Source organism: Myotis yumanensis, unplaced genomic scaffold, assembly GCF_028538775.1.
Source record: "Myotis yumanensis isolate MYYU_CA2020_CCGP unplaced genomic scaffold, mMyoYum1.0.hap1 SCAF_19, whole genome shotgun sequence".
Lineage (NCBI taxonomy): Eukaryota > Metazoa > Chordata > Mammalia > Chiroptera > Vespertilionidae > Myotis > Myotis yumanensis.
Genome location: NW_027223770.1, coordinates 25234371 through 25253442, shown reverse-complemented (window position 1 = coordinate 25253442; position 19072 = coordinate 25234371). Strand labels below are relative to the sequence as shown.

The 19072-nt window shown below is 56.0% G+C and overlaps 2 protein-coding genes across 2 annotated transcripts; one reads left to right on the top strand and one right to left on the bottom strand.

The window, feature by feature from the left end:
- Window positions 1-1242: 1242 nt before the first annotated feature.
- On the top strand, window positions 1243-10804 carry SEC14L3 (SEC14 like lipid binding 3). The gene is made up of 12 exons (XM_070399461.1): window positions 1243-1360; window positions 2956-3031; window positions 3286-3329; window positions 3452-3511; window positions 4461-4649; window positions 5642-5737; window positions 6346-6406; window positions 7267-7350; window positions 8150-8256; window positions 8641-8780; window positions 8885-9054; window positions 10132-10804. Exons 1-12 carry the CDS (start codon window positions 1307-1309, stop codon window positions 10251-10253), a joined length of 1203 nt encoding a protein of 400 aa, XP_070255562.1. The 5' UTR covers window positions 1243-1306; the 3' UTR covers window positions 10254-10804.
- Window positions 10805-14530: 3726 nt separating this feature from the next.
- Window positions 14531-17583, bottom strand: MTFP1 (mitochondrial fission process 1). The gene is made up of 4 exons (XM_070399852.1): window positions 17314-17583; window positions 16528-16655; window positions 15616-15848; window positions 14531-14685 (listed from the first exon to the last, which is right to left on the bottom strand). Exons 1-4 carry the CDS (start codon window positions 17378-17380, stop codon window positions 14613-14615), a joined length of 501 nt encoding a protein of 166 aa, XP_070255953.1. The 5' UTR covers window positions 17381-17583; the 3' UTR covers window positions 14531-14612.
- Between the last annotated feature and the right edge of the window lie 1489 nt (window positions 17584-19072).

The following is a 19072-nucleotide window of genomic DNA, read 5'->3' as shown; positions in this document are numbered from 1 at the left end:
GCTGATTACTGCTTCTCTCTCATTGATGTTTTTATCTTCTCTCCCTCTCTCTCTAAAACATCAATAAAAACATTTTTTTTAAAGGAACGTCTTATGGGCGAGTGGGGAGCAGGGCCAGGCCTTGTGGGCACGTGTGATGGTAGAAGATCAGGCAGCGCGACAGAAATCAAAGGACAGGGACCCTCTGGGCTTTTCCATCACCTCGCACAGATGGTGGGCACCCCTCACGGGTCAGGGCGAGCGGGAGCTGCACCCTCGGTTTAAAATCCCAAGAAACACCTGCCCCCCCCTCCCCCCAGGGCCACCCACCTGCCCCACCTCTGCGTTAGGGCCCAGGATGTGGGATTCTGGGCGAGGCCTCAGGGAAGAGAAGAGAGGGCTGCAGGGTGGGGAGCGCTCAGCCCCTCCCCTCATTGAGGCGCAGGGCCAGCATGGCACGATGGAGTTTGAAAGACACCAGGAACCATAGCATCGGCCCTTTGGAGAGAACAAGCCTTTAGCAAGGACACTTGAATTCTGTCCCAGCCTGTCTCTTTTTCTTTTTCGTTTTTTTAAATTTATTTTATAGATTTTTTTTACAGAGAGGAAGGGAGAGGGATAGAGAGTTAGAAACATCGATGAGAGAGAAACATCCATCAGCTGCCTCCTGCACACCCCCTACTGGGTATGTGCCCACAACCAAGGTACATGCCTTTGACTGGAATCGAACCCGGGACCCTTGAGTCCACAGGCCGATGCTCTATCCACTGAGCCAAACCGGTCAGGGCGAGCCTGTCTCTTCTTGTTGCAAAAGGACATGAGCTTCCTACCCAGACAAAGGGAATGAACCGCCTACTAAACTGACCACGTCCCTGACCCCTACCTGCCAGAGCTGGGCTGGTGGCGACCTGCAGGACCCTGTGTGTGGAGTCCCTTCATCAGTGACACGGGGAAACTGAGGCAGGAAGAGAAAGCGTGCGGGTCCCCCTCTCCCTGAAGTCCCCCTCTTTCTCCGGGACAGTGGCCCCTGGAGGCCTGGGAACACGGAAGGGGGTTCTGTAGGGCCCAGCCTCGAATCCCAGGCCCCGGGAGGCCGGCCTCGTTCCCTCCCAGCCTCCGTGCCTGCCTGCCCCTCAGACCTGGCCCAGAGCCAAACACGGGACCTCACTTAATCCCAATTATGTAAGGTGCCACTCGACAGTTGTCCTGGGAGGAGGTGCCTGGAGCCACACCCAGCAAAGGGGCAAAAGGCCTGCTGGCTCAGGGCCCCAGACCAGGCTTGGACGCTGCCTACAGTGGTCCCTCCTCCTCCAGCTCGCCCAGCACCATGAGCGGCCGAGTCGGAGACCTGAGCCCCAAGCAGGCAGAGACCCTGGCCAAGGTGAGAGTCCCTCGCCCTGCAGCCCCAGGGAGAAGGGCTGGGGAGCAGAGGAGGGGCGGTGGCTGCCACCCTGCCTTACTCTGTTGGCCCAGCATGTCCTTGACATTGTCTCTCCGCTGTCACCTCTCCCAAGGTCAGGTCTGACAGTGACATCAGACCTTTCCGGGGAAGGGGTTAAGGGACCAGCACCACGCCCGGTCAGTAGTGGGGGGACCAGCTCAAGCCTGACCTCTTCTCGTTCAGGAGCCAGACCCAGAGCTTTCTCTGAAAGCCGCCCCCTTCCCCACCCTCCAGGCCCCTCAGGTGGGAGCTGAAGGGTGCTGGTGGTGCCCTCCTACGGTTCCCACCCCTCCCAGGACCCTGAGAGGTGGCCGGTGTGTGAGAGCCAGGGGGAAGGAGGGTACATGATCCTTAACCATGGTTTGGTAGAAGACAGGACTTTTTAAAAAGGCAGGAGAGCTCTAGCCGGTTTGGCTCAGTGGACAGAGCATTGGCCGTTGGACTGAAGGGTCCCAGGTTCGATTCCGGTCAAGGGCACATACCTCAGTTGCAGGCTCAATCCTCACGTGGGAGGCAACCAGTCAACGTATCTCTCTCACATCGATGTTTCTCTCTCTCTCTACCTCTCCCTTCCACTCTCTCTAAAAAAAAAATTCAAGGGAACTATATCCTCTGGTGAAGATTCACAAACTAACAACAACAAAAAGGCAGGAGTCTGGGTGGGCTGACACAGAAGGAACGAAGAATACAGGAGTCTGTCCTTATCCACCATATCGCTTTCCATGTTTTAGTTACCCACTGCCAACCCCTGGTGGTCAGTGTGCTCCCACAGCCAACCTCCCGTGGTTCCTTCCCCCCCTCCCCCTGCGAGACAGCCCTGATCAGCCTCCATCACCGGCCAGGCCTATGATCCCACCTGTGCATGAATTCGTGCACCGGGCCTCTAGTATTGTTATCATTGTTCTGTTTTTGTATTAGTTATTGTTGGTGGTCTCTTACGGTGCCTAATTTATAAATTACACTTTATCATAGGCATGTATGAATAGGAAAAAACATAGCATATATAGCACTTAGCACTCTCTGTGGCTTCGGTGTCCACTGAGGGTCTTAGAACGTATCCCCCGTGGATAAGGGACGACTACTGTATATCCATACTCCAGTCCACTTACCCACCCATTTATCCTTTCTTCCACCCATCCTCCCACCCCACCACCCGTTTGTCCATCCCTCCTTCCATCCATTCACCCACCAAACTCTCCTTCCTTCTACTCACCCACCTACCTCTCCTTTTCTCCACCTACTCATTCACTGATTTCTCCTTCCTTTTTTCCCATTCACCCACCCACCATCCATCCATCCATCCATCCATCCATCCATCCATCCATCCTTCTTTCTATCCATCTACCCACCCATAAAGCCTTCCTTCTGTTCACCTACCCATCCGTCCAACCACCCATCCAGTGATCTATGTCCCTTCCATTCGTCTGCCCGCCCACCCTTCCGTCATTGTGGGACGGGTTAAGGAAAACCATCGCTGAGTCTAGGGGGCCCAGGCTCATCGTGAAAACCACCTTAACCCCCTTCTCCCTTCCCAGTTCCGAGAGAATGTCCAGGACGTGTTGCCTGCCCTGCCCAACCCTGATGACCATTTCCTTCTGCGCTGGCTCCGAGGTGAGGGCAGAGGCGGGAAAGCGAGAGGTGAGGGGGGCAGCAAGAGGGTGCTGGTCCCAGAGGCTCCAGGACGGTGCACGGCCCTCAGGCTCCAAGCACACCCCCTGCTCCACACGTCCAGGTTCAGGAGAGGGCAGGGGGCAGGGAAGAAGGCCCCACCCAGGGCCCCCTGCAGCTCCCCCTGGCCAGGACCAGGACAAGGCACCTGCCGGACAGTCTTTCCCCCACTCACTCCTTCCTCCATCTCCCCACAGCTCGGAATTTCAACCTGGAGAAAGCAGAGGCCATGCTCCGCAAGGTGGGACCCACGGCCACCGCTGGGCATTTGGGGAGGGGCTTCATGGGAGGCCAGGCACGCCTCCGGCCCCTGCTGCCCCTCCCACGGGGTGCTGGGAGCCTGACCACTGCTCTCCCTTTCAGCACATGGAGTTCCGGAAGGCCATGGACATTGACCACATCCTCGACTGGCAGCCTCCAGAGGTGAGTGGCACCTCCGCTCACACCCTGGTCTTTCCCAAACATCCCGGGAAGCCACCTTGGGGGTCACTGGGGACGTGAGTGAAGGGCGGGGAGTCTGTGGAACCTCCTGGGCCTGCAGGTACCTCTCCTGGGGGCTTATGAGGTCCAGGCCTGGGGGTCAAGCCTTTACCTGCGTGAGATCATTGGATCATCACAACTCTATGGGGTGGTCCTATTGTCCCATTTTACAGACGAGCACACTGAGGCCCAGCCAAGATTAAGCAGCTTACCCAAAGGCCCACCACCCCGAGGTGGGGCTGGGATTTGAGCTCAGGCCTGTGAGTCCCTGGACCACCACAATGAGCCTGTGCCCCTGCGCCCTCACCCCTGGGGCCTCGCTCAGAGCATCCTGTCCGGGTGGGAAGGACAGTGAGCTTCCCAAGGCATCAGGAGGACAGCCCCACCGCTGACATCCTAGTAAAGCAATGGCCATGGCTTCCTGGATGGAGTAGGAGCTCTAGACCAGCCGCTGCGCTTTGCCGACATGATCTTGGGGACGGTCCCCAACAATCCCATGAGGGAGGAACTATCCAAACCATTTGGCAGCAGAGGAGGTGGAATGGTGCTCAGAGGAGGATAGGGGGACCACTTGCTCAGGGATGCACAGCAGGGCAGCAGTGGTGTCTGTATTTGAAGCAGGCCGGTTGACCTTCAGGATCCATGTTTCCTATGACTTGTCCCTCCATGAAAAGGGACGTGGGAGATGTCAGGGGCAGAACTAAGGAGCCCAGAGGCCTCGGGCCAGGCCCAGGCTTTGCTGTGTACCTGCTGAGCAAGGCCCTCCCCTGCAGGCCCTTGGTTTTCTCACCTGGAGTGTGTACAGACTTGGGGCACGCAGGGCCACCTAGCCTGGGGGTCCCCGGCGATGTGTATCATGCCAACTTTCGTGTCTCTCTCCGTGTGACCCCAGGTGGTCCAGAAATACATGCCCGGGGGCTTGTGTGGCTATGACCGCGATGGCTGCCCCGTGTGGTATGACATCGCTGGGCCCCTGGACCCCAAAGGCCTGCTCTTCTCAGTCACCAAGCAGGACCTGCTCAAGGCCAAGATGAGGGACCGTGAGCGCATCCTGCAACAGTGTGAGCTGCAGACGGAGCGGGTGAGGCCTGGGCTGAGGGGGGCGGGCAGCTGGGGCGGGTGAGGCTGCCAGGGCATATGGTCCCAGGAGTAGCACCCACCTGTACTACTATTATGGTCGAAGGGCTCGGGGGCCAAACCCCAGCTCTGCTACTTCCCAGCTGTGCAGCCTCGAATAGTCACTTCACCTCTTGAGTCGGTTTCCTCACCTAGAAAATGGTTCATCATAAATAACGGTTGCAGAGATTCGGTGAGATAATGCAAGTATACGGCCTAGCACACAGGGCCTAACATCTTTCTCAACCATGCCGGTTATTGTTACTCCTGCTGACTCGTGGCCCCTGCTGTTTCGTGTATCTGGATCAGACTACCCCCAGCACACACACCTGCCTGCCATGCTTCCCCCGGCTCTCTCCTTTCTAAGCTTCAGGTCTCAACCTTAGATGTCACCTTCTCTGAGGCCCTCGTCTGGGCTAACGTGTGTTCCCACAGCTCCCACGCTGTCCCACCCCAGCACGCATCTCAGGACCAGGATGACCTGGTGGCTTGTCCATCTCCCCAACCAGATTGTGAACTCTTTGAAGACAACAGTGTGGGTTATTGAGCATTTTGTGTTATGCTCTCAGTATCTGGCACACAATAGGTGCTCAGTAAATATCATTTGGACAAATGGAGGAATGAATGAATGAATGAATGAATGGCAGTATGAATGGATGGGTGGATGGGTCAATTAATGGATGGATGGATGGATGGATGGATGGATCAGTTAATGGATGGGTGGATGGATGGATGGATGGATGAGTTAATGGGTGGATGGATGGATGGATGGATAGATGAAGAATGGATGGATGGATGGATGGATAAATATATGCACTGTCTTGTTCATTCATTCATCTGAGGACAGAGTAGGGGGCTGGGAGAAACCCTGAGGTGTCATATGCTAGCGTCACCGTGCCCCAAGACCTGAGCCTGCACCCTGAGCCTGGGAACTGGTCCTTGCTCTCATCCTTGCAGCTGGGGAAGAGGATTGATACCATTGTGATGATATTCGACTGCGAGGGCCTGGGGCTGAAGCACTTCTGGAAACCTCTGGTGGAAGTGTACCAGGAGGTGAGGAGAAAGCCCCACGGCCCCCCCCCCCCGTCCCCCCCGTGGTTTAAGGACCAGCTCGGCTTGCTGCGATCTGGCTGCTCACTCACAGCCAAGATCTGGTCAAAGGTGGTAGCCTCCCGGGGCCCCAGCATGCGACTCAGGACCCAGAGACATGCTTCCTAGAAGGCCCCACAGGACAGGCCTCGGGGACAACACTGTATGGAGACCAGAGGGGCCAGTTTCCTCCATGGCCTCCCCAGCCCTGTCACCCCCAGCTCTGTGAATTGAGCAAGTTATTGGGGATAAAGATAGTCTACATTTTGGAGGGATACACGGAAACTCCGGTGAGTTAATATGTAAAGTGTATACACTGCGCTTGCAAATACTGAACATTTACTAGTAATAAATAGTAGTCATTATTATTACGATACTATCATTACTGTAATCTTACTTCAAATGACTATTATGATATGGTTGCAATTGTCTGAGGTGAGAAGTTCCCCTCCAAGGGCCAGGTGAGGTGATGGAAAGGAGGGGAACGCCCCCCAGCTCTCTGGGTTGCAAAGGCGGTGGGGGTAGAGAGAGATGAGGTACGGGCTCTGAGGGGGTCTTTCTTGGTCCCACAGTTCTTTAGCCTCCTTGAAGAGAATTATCCGGAGACGCTGAAGTCCCTGTTCATTTTGAAAGGTGTGCGGCAAGTGACTTTTCCTTTTCCTCATCTGTACCCTGGGGATGAGAATAGCGCCTTCTTCCCTGGGTTTCAGGGAGACAGGTGGGTTGCTTGGCTGCGTGCAAATCACTTAGAATGCCTGGCACAGAGCAAGCACTCCCTACATGGAAGCTTCTGTGGTCGGCCTCACCGCACAAGGAGGCAGCTCCAGCCCCAGCTCTTTCAGGACCCCCTCCCCCCAGCTCTCCTGCCTCATTGATCTCTCCCTTCCTAAACTGCCTCTGGCCTTTCTTGTCTGCTGCCTTCTGGGACCACCAGTTGTCCTGCGTGTATTCATCCTGTTTTCCTTGCTGGGTTTTCCACTCCTTGAAGCCTGGGGCCAGGTGGATGATCCCTGGGTATTTGGGTGGTTGTCATTTGAGTGGGTGGAAGGAGGGAAGGATGGATGTATGTTTGATGGTTGGCTGGTTAATTGGTTGTTGATTGGTTAGTTGGTTGGTTGGTTAGTTGGTTGTCTAGTTGGCTAGCCAGTTAACTGGTTGTTTAATTGGCTTGTTGGTTTGCTGATTAGCTGGTGTGTTAATTGGTTGTTCGACTATTAGATAGGTTGGCTGATTGGTTGGTGGGCTGGTTAGACAGTGAATTTATTGGAACTTTGTTGATTGGTTGGTTGATAGACTGGATGACTGATTGAATGGCTGGTTAGTTGTTGCTTGTTGGTTGGTTGACCAGTTGGCTGGATGGTTTGTCAGGTGCAGGGCATTGAAGTTTGCTGAGGTAATTCACGATTCCGCCATATTGTTGGCTATGACTGCTATGGAGAGGGTGGGTCGATGGAACTCTTTTCTCCCCATTATCTTTGCTTGTATCTCTCCAGCCACCAAACTGTTCCCTGTGGGCTACAACCTCATGAAGCCCTTCTTAAGTGAAGACACTCGCAGGAAAATCATAGTGTTGGGAAGTAAGTAGTCCTAGTTGCATCCCCATGAGCTTTGGCGTGAGGTGGGTCCATCACTCCACCCAGAGATCCACACATCACCTCGAGGCAGAGACTCCTGTTTCTCAAGGGCGAGGCGGGTCTTACACTGTGGAGTCTCCCCAGTGACCCCTGCCTCATTCCCTGTTATTGGTGACTAAGGCTTTCACCCCTTCCTCCTTATTGGTTTCAGTTGGTTGCTAGTCAACCTCTGGGCTACAGGCGTCAGTGTCCTTTCAACTCTCATCATCTCAGTACTTTTAACGGCAATTTGGGCTTAGGAAGATGAGGAAAAAGAGCAGGAAAAGGAGACGTGATTCAGAGAAGGGAGGCTCCGCCAGAAGGGGCTGGATAAGTAAATAATGCATGCACTTGGTAAATGATTGGGCAGCCATGAAAAATGATTTGCTGTCATGGGAAAGGTCGTTAAGCTTTTTAAAAAGTTGATTATAAAGAGGTGTGAATAGTTAAAAACAAGGTACATTTCTAGAAGATACATTTCTGTGAGACAATTAAAGAACTCTTATTCAAGGACTGGAGACTCAAAAATGTGCAAACCATCAGCCAAGGGGAAACATGTTCCCATAGCAACACGATGCTGGGAGACTCTTCCTGCAGCCTGAGGCCTGGGAGGCTGGGGAGTGGCCCTGGCAGCCGAGCTTCTGTGTGGTTTCTCCCTGAGCTCAGGTCCTCCTGGTAGGAGGCCGGGGGGGGGGGGGCCGGGGGGGGCGGGGGCAGGTTCCCTTCATGCCCAATAACTGTCCTTCAACGCCTCTGACCCCAGACAACTGGAAAGAACGTTTGCTGAAATTCATCAGTCCTGAGGAACTGCCTGTCCAGTATGGGGGGACCATGACTGACCCAGATGGGAACCCTAAATGTTTAACTAAGGTACAGAGACCCCCTAAGACAGGGAGGGGAGGGGAGTAGAGCTGAGTTGCTTTCTCACCCACTCATTCATTCCACAAATGTTTATGGAGAGACCCCTGTGAGCAAGGTGTGGAGCCACACAGGCCCAGCCCTGCCTTTCAGCAGCTGTGCAGGCGAACAAGGAATGAGGACATTTTTCCAGCTCGGCCCGGAGGGATGAGCTGGAAAAGGAAGTTCTCAGAGGAGGCCCTGACCCAGCCTGGAGGGTCAGGGGTGGGGCGCGGGGAGGACAGGATGAGCAGAATACTTCCAGGAAATGGTGAAAGCATCTCAGGCAGATGCAGCAGCATGAACAATGCAAGGGCTGGAAGCTGGGAGCCAGCCCATCCCATCCTATGTCCGCAGATCAACTACGGTGGGGAGGTCCCCAAGTCCATGTACGTGAGGGACCAGGTAAAGACTCAATACGAGCACTCCGTGCAGATCAGCCGCAGCTCCTCGCACCAGGTGGAGTATGAGATCCTGTTCCCGGGCTGTGTCCTCAGGTAGGGACAGGCCACTGACCCACCCCTGGCTGGGGACTAGTCCCTCGGGGACCCTTCAGACTGAGCGGTAGGTAACTTGTCCGTCGTCCCCCACCCATATCCAGGTGGCAGTTCTATTCGGATGGGGCGGACATCGGCTTCGGGATTTTCCTGAAGACCAAGATGGGGGAGCGGCAGAAGGCGGGGGAGATGACGGAGGTGCTGCCCACCCAGCGCTACAACGCCCACATGGTACCGGAGGACGGGAGCCTCACCTGCTCGGAAGCTGGCGTCTGTAAGTGCACCCCAGCCGGGACCCAGCTTCTGGAAGCTGCCGTCATCTGTCCCAGGGTGTAGAGAAGGAAACAGGGGCGCTGCCCCCCCCCCCCGCCCCAGGCACACACAGCTGAGGTCAGCGCCATTCATTCACAAAACTGCTCAGTTGGTTCATCCTCACCCGAGGATATTTTTCCATTGATCATTTAGAGAGAAACACGGATGTGAGAGAAACACATCCATTGGTTGATTGGTTGATTGGTTGCCTCCTGCACGGACCCTACCAGGGCCCGGGCCTGGGAGGAGCCTGCAACCAAGGTATGTGCCCTTCCTTGACCGGAATCGAACCCAGGACCCTTTGGTCCACAGGCCGACGCTCTATCCACTGAGCCAAACTGGCCAGGGTTTGAAGCTGCTCATTTGGTCCACACCTGTGTGCACCAAGAGCCAGGGACCCACGGACCCTACAGGGGTTGAGAAACCTTGGTTCCCGGCACACAGGCCAGGGCTGATGGGACAGGTGCAACTCTCCCCAGGAGGAAGCTGGGCTCAGAGAAGTCAGTCAGCTTGTCCAGAGCCGCACAGCCGCGTGCGGGGCCAGGATGCCACCTCAGCCTCGTGCTTGCCGTGTAACCTTGGGCGAAAGTCTTTCCTGTCTGGACCCTTGGCTTGCACTCACCTGTGAAGCAGAGATTACAAGCCCTGCTTCTTGGGTTGCCCGTGGGGGAGGCAGAGGGCATGTGCAGGCCTGGCCCAGAACCCCAGGGGCCGGGAGGCCTCTGATGGCCCCCCGCCAGCCCCCATTATGCAAGCGTCCAGGTGTGAAGACAATGGGCTGCCGTGGCCATTGTTCTGGTTGCCAGTCTGTGCAACCAAAGCCAGGCTGGACACGGGCCAGCAGGAGGTCAGTGTCTGTTTACAGGCCCTGCTCAGGGGTGGCCGTTCCCATGGGGAAGGAAACAGTCGTGGTGAGAACTTGGCTCCGCTCGGCAAACACAGGAAGGGGGAACACAGCCAGTCCTCCCCCGTGGCTGGGGCAGGGACACAGGAGTGTCAAGCCAGGGCCAACCACCTGTGTGTCCCTCTGTCCCCCCAGACGTCCTGCGCTTTGACAACACCTACAGCTTTGTCCACACCAAGAAGATCAGCTTCACGGTGGAGGTACTGCTCCCAGACAAAGGCATGCAGAAATACGACGAGGAGCTCACCCCCATCTAGGTGCTGCGTCGCTGCGCAGAGATCTCTGGCCCCCTGCTTTGCCTATATATCTCCTGTCCTCCCGCCAGAAACTGATCATTAGTTCTCCTGAGCCTGACAGTAATGAGTAGAGAAGGAGCCGCTTTGGGGGAAGGTTCAGATGCTGTGGTCACATCAGGGAAGGTATGAGAGACACAGCCTTGGAGGAGGCCAATGTTGCAGAAGAGAAAGAAGCAAGGGTCAAAGCAAGATGTAGAGGTCACTGAAACCCAAGAAGTAGAAAAGTCAATCTCCTACCCTTTGCCCCCACATCTCCTAAGTTGCTTGAATTTCTTTCCTAAGAACTAGGAGCCTGGCCAGCGTGGCTCAGTGGTTGAGCGTCGACCTATGAACCAGGAGGTCACGGTTCAATTCCGGGTCAGGGCACAGGGCTAGGGTGTAGACTCGATCCCCAGTGGGGGACAGACAGGAGGCAGCCAATCCATGATTCTCTCTCAGCATTGATATTTTTATCTCTCTCTCCCTCTCCCTTCCTCTCTGAAATCAATAAAAATATATTTAAAAAAAAAGAACTCTGAGCAATTTGGGTTGGAGATGTATCTAATTTTTTTTTTTACTTATACTCCCTGTATAGCAGATGTGTGTAAGGAGTACAACTTCACAGTGTGTCCTTGTGAGGTTGAACGGAGATAGGGAGTAGGTGATCATGGATGGGCATGAGGGGAAGGCGCCTGCCTACCCGGGCAGATTTCAGCACCTTGGACAGGAGCAGAGCCCCAGAGGGGGTTGGACTGACTATCCTGGACACTCAGGCAATCAGCCCCCAGATTTCTGGCAGTGGCTGCCCCCTTGGGGTCGGTAGGCGATGCTCCCATGAAGACTCTATCTGATTCAGGGTGCAGAGCTCCCCTGTCCATCACTCCCACCCTCATTTCTTTCCCTTGGAACTTACAGCTTGTGTTTTAAACAAAGGGACTTTCCTGGGAACAAAGGAAGTCCTATCTGACCCTAGCAGCTGTCTGGCGATAATAATAATAATATTAATAATAATAATATCAGAGCTATCATTCAGCGAGTGCTCTCTGTGCACCACACAGACTGCCAAGTGCTTTATGAATTTAGCTTGTTTCACTCTCGTGCCTCCCCCGGGGCCGTTCATCGCGGCCACCTGATGGACAAGGGAACGAAGGCTCAGAGAGGTGAAGTCACTCACCCAACATCACACAGCTGTTCCGTAGCGGTTCCAAAACCCAAGGTGGGGTGTTTTTTTTTTTGTTTGGTTTGCTTTTTCTTTACTCCAAAGACATTGCTCTTAATTGCCCCATACTACCACTTCTCTAAGGCCCTTCGTGTACAAAGAAGGAGAGAAGGAGTGGCTTGTTTGTTCTAGACCTTCTAGTAGACGTGGCCTGGAGGTCACCATCTCCAACCCACGTCTGTGGGCAGAGGAGGTGTTATGCCCATCGGGCAGCTGGAGCAATGGAGACACACAATGCTTAAGCCACCCGTCCAAGGAAACTCGCAGAAGGCCAGGCAGGGCTTGTGCCCCGAAGCCCAGCATCCTGCCCCTCCTTGGCACGGCCTCTGGGAAGCACAGCCCCCTGACGCCCACCTGAACTCTGTGCTGCGAGTCAGGGACACAGACATGCTGGCTTGAGCCCCAGGTCCTGAGCGTCGACCTATGAACCAGGAGGTCACAGTTTGATTCCTGGGCAGGGCACATGCCCGGGTTGCGGGCTTGATCCCCAGTGTGGGGCAGGCAGGAGGCAGCCAATCCATGATTCTCTCTCATCACTGATGTTTCTCTCTCTCTTCCAGTCCCTTCCTCTCTGAAATCAATAAAAATTAATTAAAAGAAAGAAAAAAGGACAGCCAATGTTTGTGGAGCTCGCCCTGCGAGCCCCTGCCCTGGCTGAGTGCCTTCGGGAGCCATTTTTCCCATAATCCTCACTTCGGGAGATCATTACGTAGAGTTGTACGTGAGGAGACCAACGCTCAGCCTGCGAGTCGGATCTGCCCCCGACGATGCAGAGAGCTGTGGGCTGGAAGGCAATAGTCAGGGGATCAGTACTGGGCGGGGGGAAAGGTGAGGTGAGGCAGTGGGAAGGTCAAAGGCTGTGGATGCTCTGTGTGAGTTTGGGCCAGTGACTCAGACTCCAGGAAACAGGGACCTAACCAGGATGGATGTGTTTGCTGGAGTAAGTGAGCCACACACATCACAGGAAGCACTTAGCACAGGGCCTGGCACATTCTAGGAGCAGTTCACTAACCCTGGGAGCACTTTGAACCAGCTGACATGGGCACCTTGGGAGATGCTGCCTCCTGGTGGTGATGCTGAGCATTGCGTGAAAGTGGACACGGAAGGACCTGGCTCCCAGCATGCTCTAGGGCGGCGGTTCTCAACCTGTGGGTCGCGCCCCCTTTGGGCATGGGTTCTCAACCTGTGGGTCGCGACCCCTTGGGCATGGATTCTCAATCTGTGAACCCACAGGTTGAGAACCGCTGGCCTACAGAGAAGCTGGGAGCTGTCCAAGACCGTGCGGAGGGCCAGTGGCAGAGAGGCAGCCTGAGTTTCTGGATTCTTGCCTCTGACTAACTAGATAGGAAACAGGCAGAGCTCAAAGGGGTCGCGACCCACAGGTTGAGAACCCATGGCCAAGGGGTCGCGACCCACAGGTTGAGAGCCGCTGGCCTACAGAGAAGCTGGGAGCTTCCTAAGGCCGTGCGGCCAGCCAGTGGCAGAGAGGCAGCCTGAGTTTCTGGATTCTCTGGTCCTGAAGGGCCTCTCTGACTAACTAGATGGGAAACAGGCAGAGCTTAAAGGGGTCGCGACCCACAGGTTGAGAACCCAATGCCCAAGGGGGTCGAGACCCACAGGTGGAGAACCCATGGTCAAGGGGGTCGCGACCCACAGGTTGAGAACCCAATGCCCAAGGGGGTCGAGACCCACAGGTGGAGAACCCATGGTCAATGGGGTCGCGACCCACAGGTTGAGAACCCAATGCCCAAGGGGGTCGCGACCCACAGGTTGAGAACCCAATGCCCAAGGGGGTCGCGACCCACAGGTTGAGAACCCATGGCCAAGGGTCGCCACCCACAGGTTGAGAACCCAATGGTTCTCACTCATCATTGGTGTTTCTATCTCTCTTTCCCTCTCCCTTCCTCTCTGAAATGAATAAAATATATTTTTTTAAAAAGAGAAAGAACCTCCAGATCCAAGGAACCAGAAAGGACAGAATAGCTGGAGTAAAAATTGAGGGTGAGGTTGTGCAGATCCTGATGCAGAAGCCCGGGCTCGGTTCTGGACGGTTTCAGAAGCAGTTGGCAAATAGAGAAGCTTGGAGGGAGGCACGCCAGAGGCCGCTGCCCTCATGCTGGCCTGGAGGGGAGACATAGGAGATGTGGGGGTAGAGCACTGGGGACAGATGCGAATGGAGGGAGAGGGAGCAGCCAGGGAAGAGAGACAAGGGCCTGAGCCCGAACATCAGGTGCTGGGGCAGCAGCCACAGGTGGGCGCCCAACCTAGAGCAAGGGCTCCGGACAAGCAGGGGCTGCCTCCCAGGCCCTTCCCTTCTCCCTACCCAGCTGCCTCTGGAGAGGGGAGAGCAGACCGGGGCTGGGTCTGATCTGTGACCCTACAGGCTGGGAGGCCTCCCCTCCCAGAGGCGTGGGTGCAGGAGGCTGCAGCACCAAGTGGACGTCCAGGCATCTGCAGGGGGCGCTGGTGGGCGGGGAGGGACCAGAAAGGCCCAGCGCTGGCCATGGAGAGTGCCACCTGGCCCGAGCAGTCAGCCTCCGCCTCAGAGGGCCCCCAGCCCTGCTCTCCACCACCACATCCCTGCTCATCCCCAACAGAAAAGAAGAAAACGAAACTTCTCGAGGATTTATTAGACCAGGGCTGTCTTGCCTCCTAGTGCCCCGGGAATGGGCTGGCCAGAGACTCAGGCCTCAGGGTCCCCCACCGTGGCACCCCCAGTGCCTGCTGCTCCTCTGTCCAGCCACGCTGCCATGGGGTGACTTGGCTGAGCCTCTGGGAGTCCTGGGTCCCCAGCTTGCCAAGTGATCGTGGCCATATTCCTCGCCCTCTCTGGGCTCAGTCCCCTTCTCCTCCATGGGAGGATGTTACTGTCAAAAAGACAAGGCAGGGCCCACCCAGTCGTGCTGCCACTCGGTATCACGAACTCCGGGGTTCGGGGCTTGCCTCTGAGTCGCTGCGGCGGCTGCTCCTTGAGGCCTTTGTCATTGTTTTCATCCAGTTCACACCCACTCAGGTGCCAGAGCCTTACGACCCCAAGGAGCCAAGCACTGAATCCCCAGACAGGAGGAGGAGGTTGGAAAGCAGGGAGTGTGCCAACCCCCGGGCCAGGCGCCAGGCTGTGGTCAGGAGGAGCTGGGCTTCTCCACTGAGGGGTAGATCTTGCGCAGGCTGGAGTCCAGGAGGAAGTCCACTGACCTGTGGGGCGAGGGAGGGTGATGAACAAGTGACCAATGGGGGAATGGGAGGCAGGAGGTCAGGGCTAGGGGAAGGGACTCTCTGGATGCAGGGCACAAGTGCCATCCAAGTGGCAGCCTTCACCCTCTTCTTTATTCCGTTAGGACAACTGAGGCACAGAGAGGGTACAAGACTCACTCATAGCCTCAGGGTCAGCTGTGTTCCATTGGAGAAAGACTCCTCCCACTCCATGTTGGTCTGGCCCCATGTCTGGTTCTAAGTGCAAGCACATGACCCAAGCCTGGCCAATCAGAGAAGGGCAATGGCTTAGGGGTGGATACCCAGTTTATAATGGACCAATGACAGCCTTCCTTGGGATTTTTGCTGTCACTATTAAGAAGATTCCCATGGGGCTTGCTAAGCTGGTGGGATGGAAGCTGGGAGCTGCTGGGGGCCATCTCTGCTCCCATGAGGGAAAAGTGTGAGTGAAGCCAACATGGGGAGGTGGTGGAGGAAAGGACAGCAAGATGGGGAGACCCAGACCCCCTAATGACATCATTTGGGTGCCTAGATCCAGCCATGCCTGACAGCAGCTTAATGACTTTTCAGTTTCACAAAACAATTCCTACTTCTGTCACTAACACCCTCCAGGTGCACCTGCTCCCGCCTGCCTCTGGTTGTTTTGTAACACTACTTTTTTTTTTTTTTTTCTGGGAATTTACTAGTCCTGTGTCCTATAGCCTCCAGGCATCCCCGGCCTCTGCCTTTACTGCCAAAATATCTGCCAGATCATATGCCAAGGGCAAAGACTGTCCTTTCTACCTCTGGAGCCCCGAGTGCCAGCCCTGCCTTTGCTGCGATTGTTCTGTGCAAAGTGGGTGCACCCCCTGCCTCCCAGGGCTTCTCTCCATCTGCAGAGAGAAGGACCCTGAGGCTGGAAGCCACGCCCACCTGTCGATGGGGTGGATGATGATGGGGATGACCAGCAGTCCCAGGGCCGTGGTGGTCCACTTGCGGGCAGCCAGAGGCCAGCGGGTGGCAGTGCCCAGGATGTAGAGAGAGGCCGCACACACACGGTTGATGGTGAAGCCTGGGATGGCCACGGAGGCCAGAGCCTGCCACACGAAGGTGTCCACCACGGCCACGGTCACCCTGGTGCGGCGGGTCGCTTCAGGGCCTGGCACCTGGTGGGCACAAGAGAAATGGAATTCAGCAGTAGCAGAGTCAGGAAACCCTGTGGCATGAGGCTGAACCAGGGAGAGAGAAGTAGGCAGAGGAGGAGTGAGGGGTGGGGCGGGGGGAGGGGAGAGGGAGCTGGGACAAACCTTGCTAGTACAATGGGGCCTTGAGTTACGAGTGTCCCGACTAACGAGTTTTTCGAGATACGAGCCGTCTCTCGGCCGATTTTTTGCTTTGAGTTGCGAGCTAAAATTCGGGTTATGAGCCAGCTTCAGATACCCCACCGCTAGTTGGCGCAGCGAACGTCACAGTGCACGCCACAACATCAGCCCAGCATCACGTGTCTCACTCATTCACTTTTTGATTTGACATACGAGTAATTTGAGTTACGAGCTCCGTCACGGAACGCATTAAACTTGTAAGTCAAGGCCCCACTGTATTCGGCTCTGGACTCTACCACATTTAGTGCTGAGGGTAGACTTGTCCACATGCAGGACTGGGGTATCAACAAATGTCACACGCAAGGCTGGGGGCGGGGGGTGCACTATCCTACAAACAGGACGGAGTTAGGGACTGTCCACATGCTTTATGCCACAGTGATGGTATCACATGCAAGGCTGTGGACTAACCCAGCAGGGGAATGGCCTGGGGGGGGTGCGTGTCGAGGGGCAGGCTCGCACTCACCTCTCCTGCCTTCTTGCCCTTGTCAATGGCGTCAGCCAGCACGTAGGAGCTGGACACCCCATAGCTCAGCCACACCACCGCCGCCGGCACCATGGAGCGGAAGGCCTCCCCCACCTCATTGGCGTAGCCTGGACAGAAGGGGACATTTAATTCCGGGGAGCAGCGACTGTTCCACCAGGGGGCGCTCCAGCTTGCTGGCTCTAGCCCCAGCCTGCAACACAGAAGCTGGATGACCTTAGACCAGGGATTGGATCTCTCTGAACCTGTAAAACGGCCACCCACGATGCCTACCTCAACGCTAGGGCCACTGTGGGAGAGCTGAGTGCAGTCACCGTGATCAGTCACTCGCCTGCCTTTCCAGTCTGGATTCTGGAAGCTTCTGTGCTAATGGGGGAACAGGCAGCCACAGACTGAGCTCCAGGTACTCGGGCTCCAGTCAGAGCTCCGGCATGGCAGAGAAGGCAACCTGCGCACCCCATTCCCATTTCTCCCAGTAGGGTCCGAGCTTCAATCTGGGAGACTGGACCAGCAGAGACCTGCCCCTCTCCCCTTCCCGACCCTCCCCTCCCCCCATCACCACCACACACACATAGGCAGGGCTGGACCAACCAGAGCTGTGTGACCTTGGGCAAGCCCCTAACCCTCTCTGAGCCCAATCTCTGGTCTGGGCAGAATAACTAAGAGGAATCCTCCCACCTTCTCCAGGACCCAGAACTGGCAAACCGTGACCCCTGCCTCCCCAGCTACAGGGTCGGGGAGTCGCCGTGCCCCTGGCCCCGCTCTCACCCAGGTATCGCACCCACGTGTCCCGGAAAAGGTCGCGCTCAGCACCCTGCGGGGACGACTCGGACATGGCCCTTCCGCGGAAGCCCTGGCCACTGCAGCCGGTCCCAGCCACCACTGCCGCTTCAGCGCCCCCAAGCCCTCCTCCGGTCCAAGGTGGCCGGACGGACTGAAGGTCCCGGACTGAAGGACAGGCAGGTCGCGCGCTGTCACCGAAAGCAGGGAGCGTCTGTAAATTCCCCCGAGCACCAAAGCCCCTCTCCCGGGCTTGGATCTTACAGTTTTTCTTCACGTTTTCTAGGGCTTTCGAGGGTTGGCACGATCCTCTCCCAGGACTGGCTGTGGTTCGAATGGAAGATCCTGTCCTTCCCAGCTGCACGTCAGAGCCGTGTGACCTCACGCTTCTGTGCTTCTTTGAGCCTCAGTTTCTTAAACGGGGTGCACCCCGGCGTTCACTCCTGGGACGAGGGTGAATGACAAGTCATCTGTGACTGTGTTTATTACCGGCCAGACCGTTGGCCAAAGACGAACAGCTGAAGACTTCACCAGGAAAAGACTCTATAGACAGAGGACTTCCTTAAACCCTCCCATCAACCTGTGACCCCCATTTTTCAGACGAGGAAATAGAGGCTCAGAAAAGATGGGGCACGTTCCCAGGTCATACAGCTGCTACGCTGTGACGCTGGCATTGGCCCCAGATCCCGTGCTCTTAGACCTCAGTCAGCGAGGCTGGGAGAGTGAGTGGTGAGCACCTGGTGAGACGGATACTTGGGCTCTAAAGTCCCTTCCCGACACGTGCCACGGTTATCGGTCAGCACTGACATCTAAACTGGATCAGTATGAATACTGGGCAGAACCTCTTGGGGACAAGACCTTGAATGAATGAATGAATGAATGAATGAATGCATCATGAGGCCAGGGAAACAGGATTGTGATGTAAGACTTCAGGGAAATGAGCAGAACAGAATGAGGGGGCTTGGGCGGGGAGTGATGACTAAGGAGGGAGCTCTTCCCCCGCTGAACCTCAGTTTACCCATGTGAGCCATGAGTGCAGCTTCGTGAATCTTTTGAGGGGTAAGGCAAGCAAAGACACAGCCATTAAAGACAGGCAGTCCTGGGTTCCAGTCCCAGTTGTGCCACCTATTACCTGCTGGCCACCGCTGTAAAAAAAAAAAGAGAGAGAGAGAGAGAGACTATCTAATATTTACTGCGTGCTCACGTGTACCAGGCTCTCTTCCAAGCGCTTTGCACATATTATTTCTTTGTAAGTACAGAGGTGTGTGGTACCCAGCAGAGGTTCATTAAAGAATTAGCTTTTATTATCATTAAATGACGTTGGAAAAAATGAAGACGTCTGACTCCCTCCTGAGGGTCCTCTTTTCAGCCCTGGGCGTCGCTGTCTCCCTAGGATCGGGTTCGACAGCCTGGTCAGCGGTGACCTCTCGAGAAGCCGGGCTCGGGGCAGCGCCGGCGCAGAATTAGGAGACGGTCCCTAACACCACGTGATCGTTCCTCCCCGCCTCCCTCCCTACTCGGGCCCACCGCGGGCACCGCGCGCTAGCCAGACCCACGTGTGTCAGCGCGCAAGAACCGCCTGGCGTCCTGCGCACCCTTAGAAACCCGAGCGGGGCGGGGCTTCCCCCCTGACCGTGAAGGCGACCAGAGCACCCTTAGTGCCCTTAGCAAAGATGGCGGAAGACAGCCCACCGGGTAGGCCAATCAGGAGGCGCCAGAAAGCGCACGCCAAAGAGCAGGGAGTGGT

Excerpts from the sequence above, each read along its gene's own strand:
- SEC14L3 (XM_070399461.1), top strand. The coding sequence starts at position 1,307 with ATGAGCGGCCGAGTCGGAGACCTGAGCCCCAAGCAGGCAGAGACCCTG. Across the intron at positions 1,361-2,955 it reads AGGCAGAGACCCTGGCCAAG|TTCCGAGAGAATGTCCAGGA; the intron begins GTGAGAGTCCCT and ends CTCCCTTCCCAG. Across the intron at positions 3,032-3,285 it reads CCTTCTGCGCTGGCTCCGAG|CTCGGAATTTCAACCTGGAG; the intron begins GTGAGGGCAGAG and ends ATCTCCCCACAG.
- MTFP1 (XM_070399852.1), bottom strand. The coding sequence starts at position 17,380 with ATGTCCGAGTCGTCCCCGCAGGGTGCTGAGCGCGACCTTTTCCGGGAC. Across the intron at positions 16,656-17,313 it reads CACGTGGGTGCGATACCTGG|GCTACGCCAATGAGGTGGGG; the intron begins GTGAGAGCGGGG and ends CCTTCTGTCCAG. Across the intron at positions 14,686-15,615 it reads ATCATCCACCCCATCGACAG|GTCAGTGGACTTCCTCCTGG; the intron begins GTGGGCGTGGCT and ends CTCGCCCCACAG.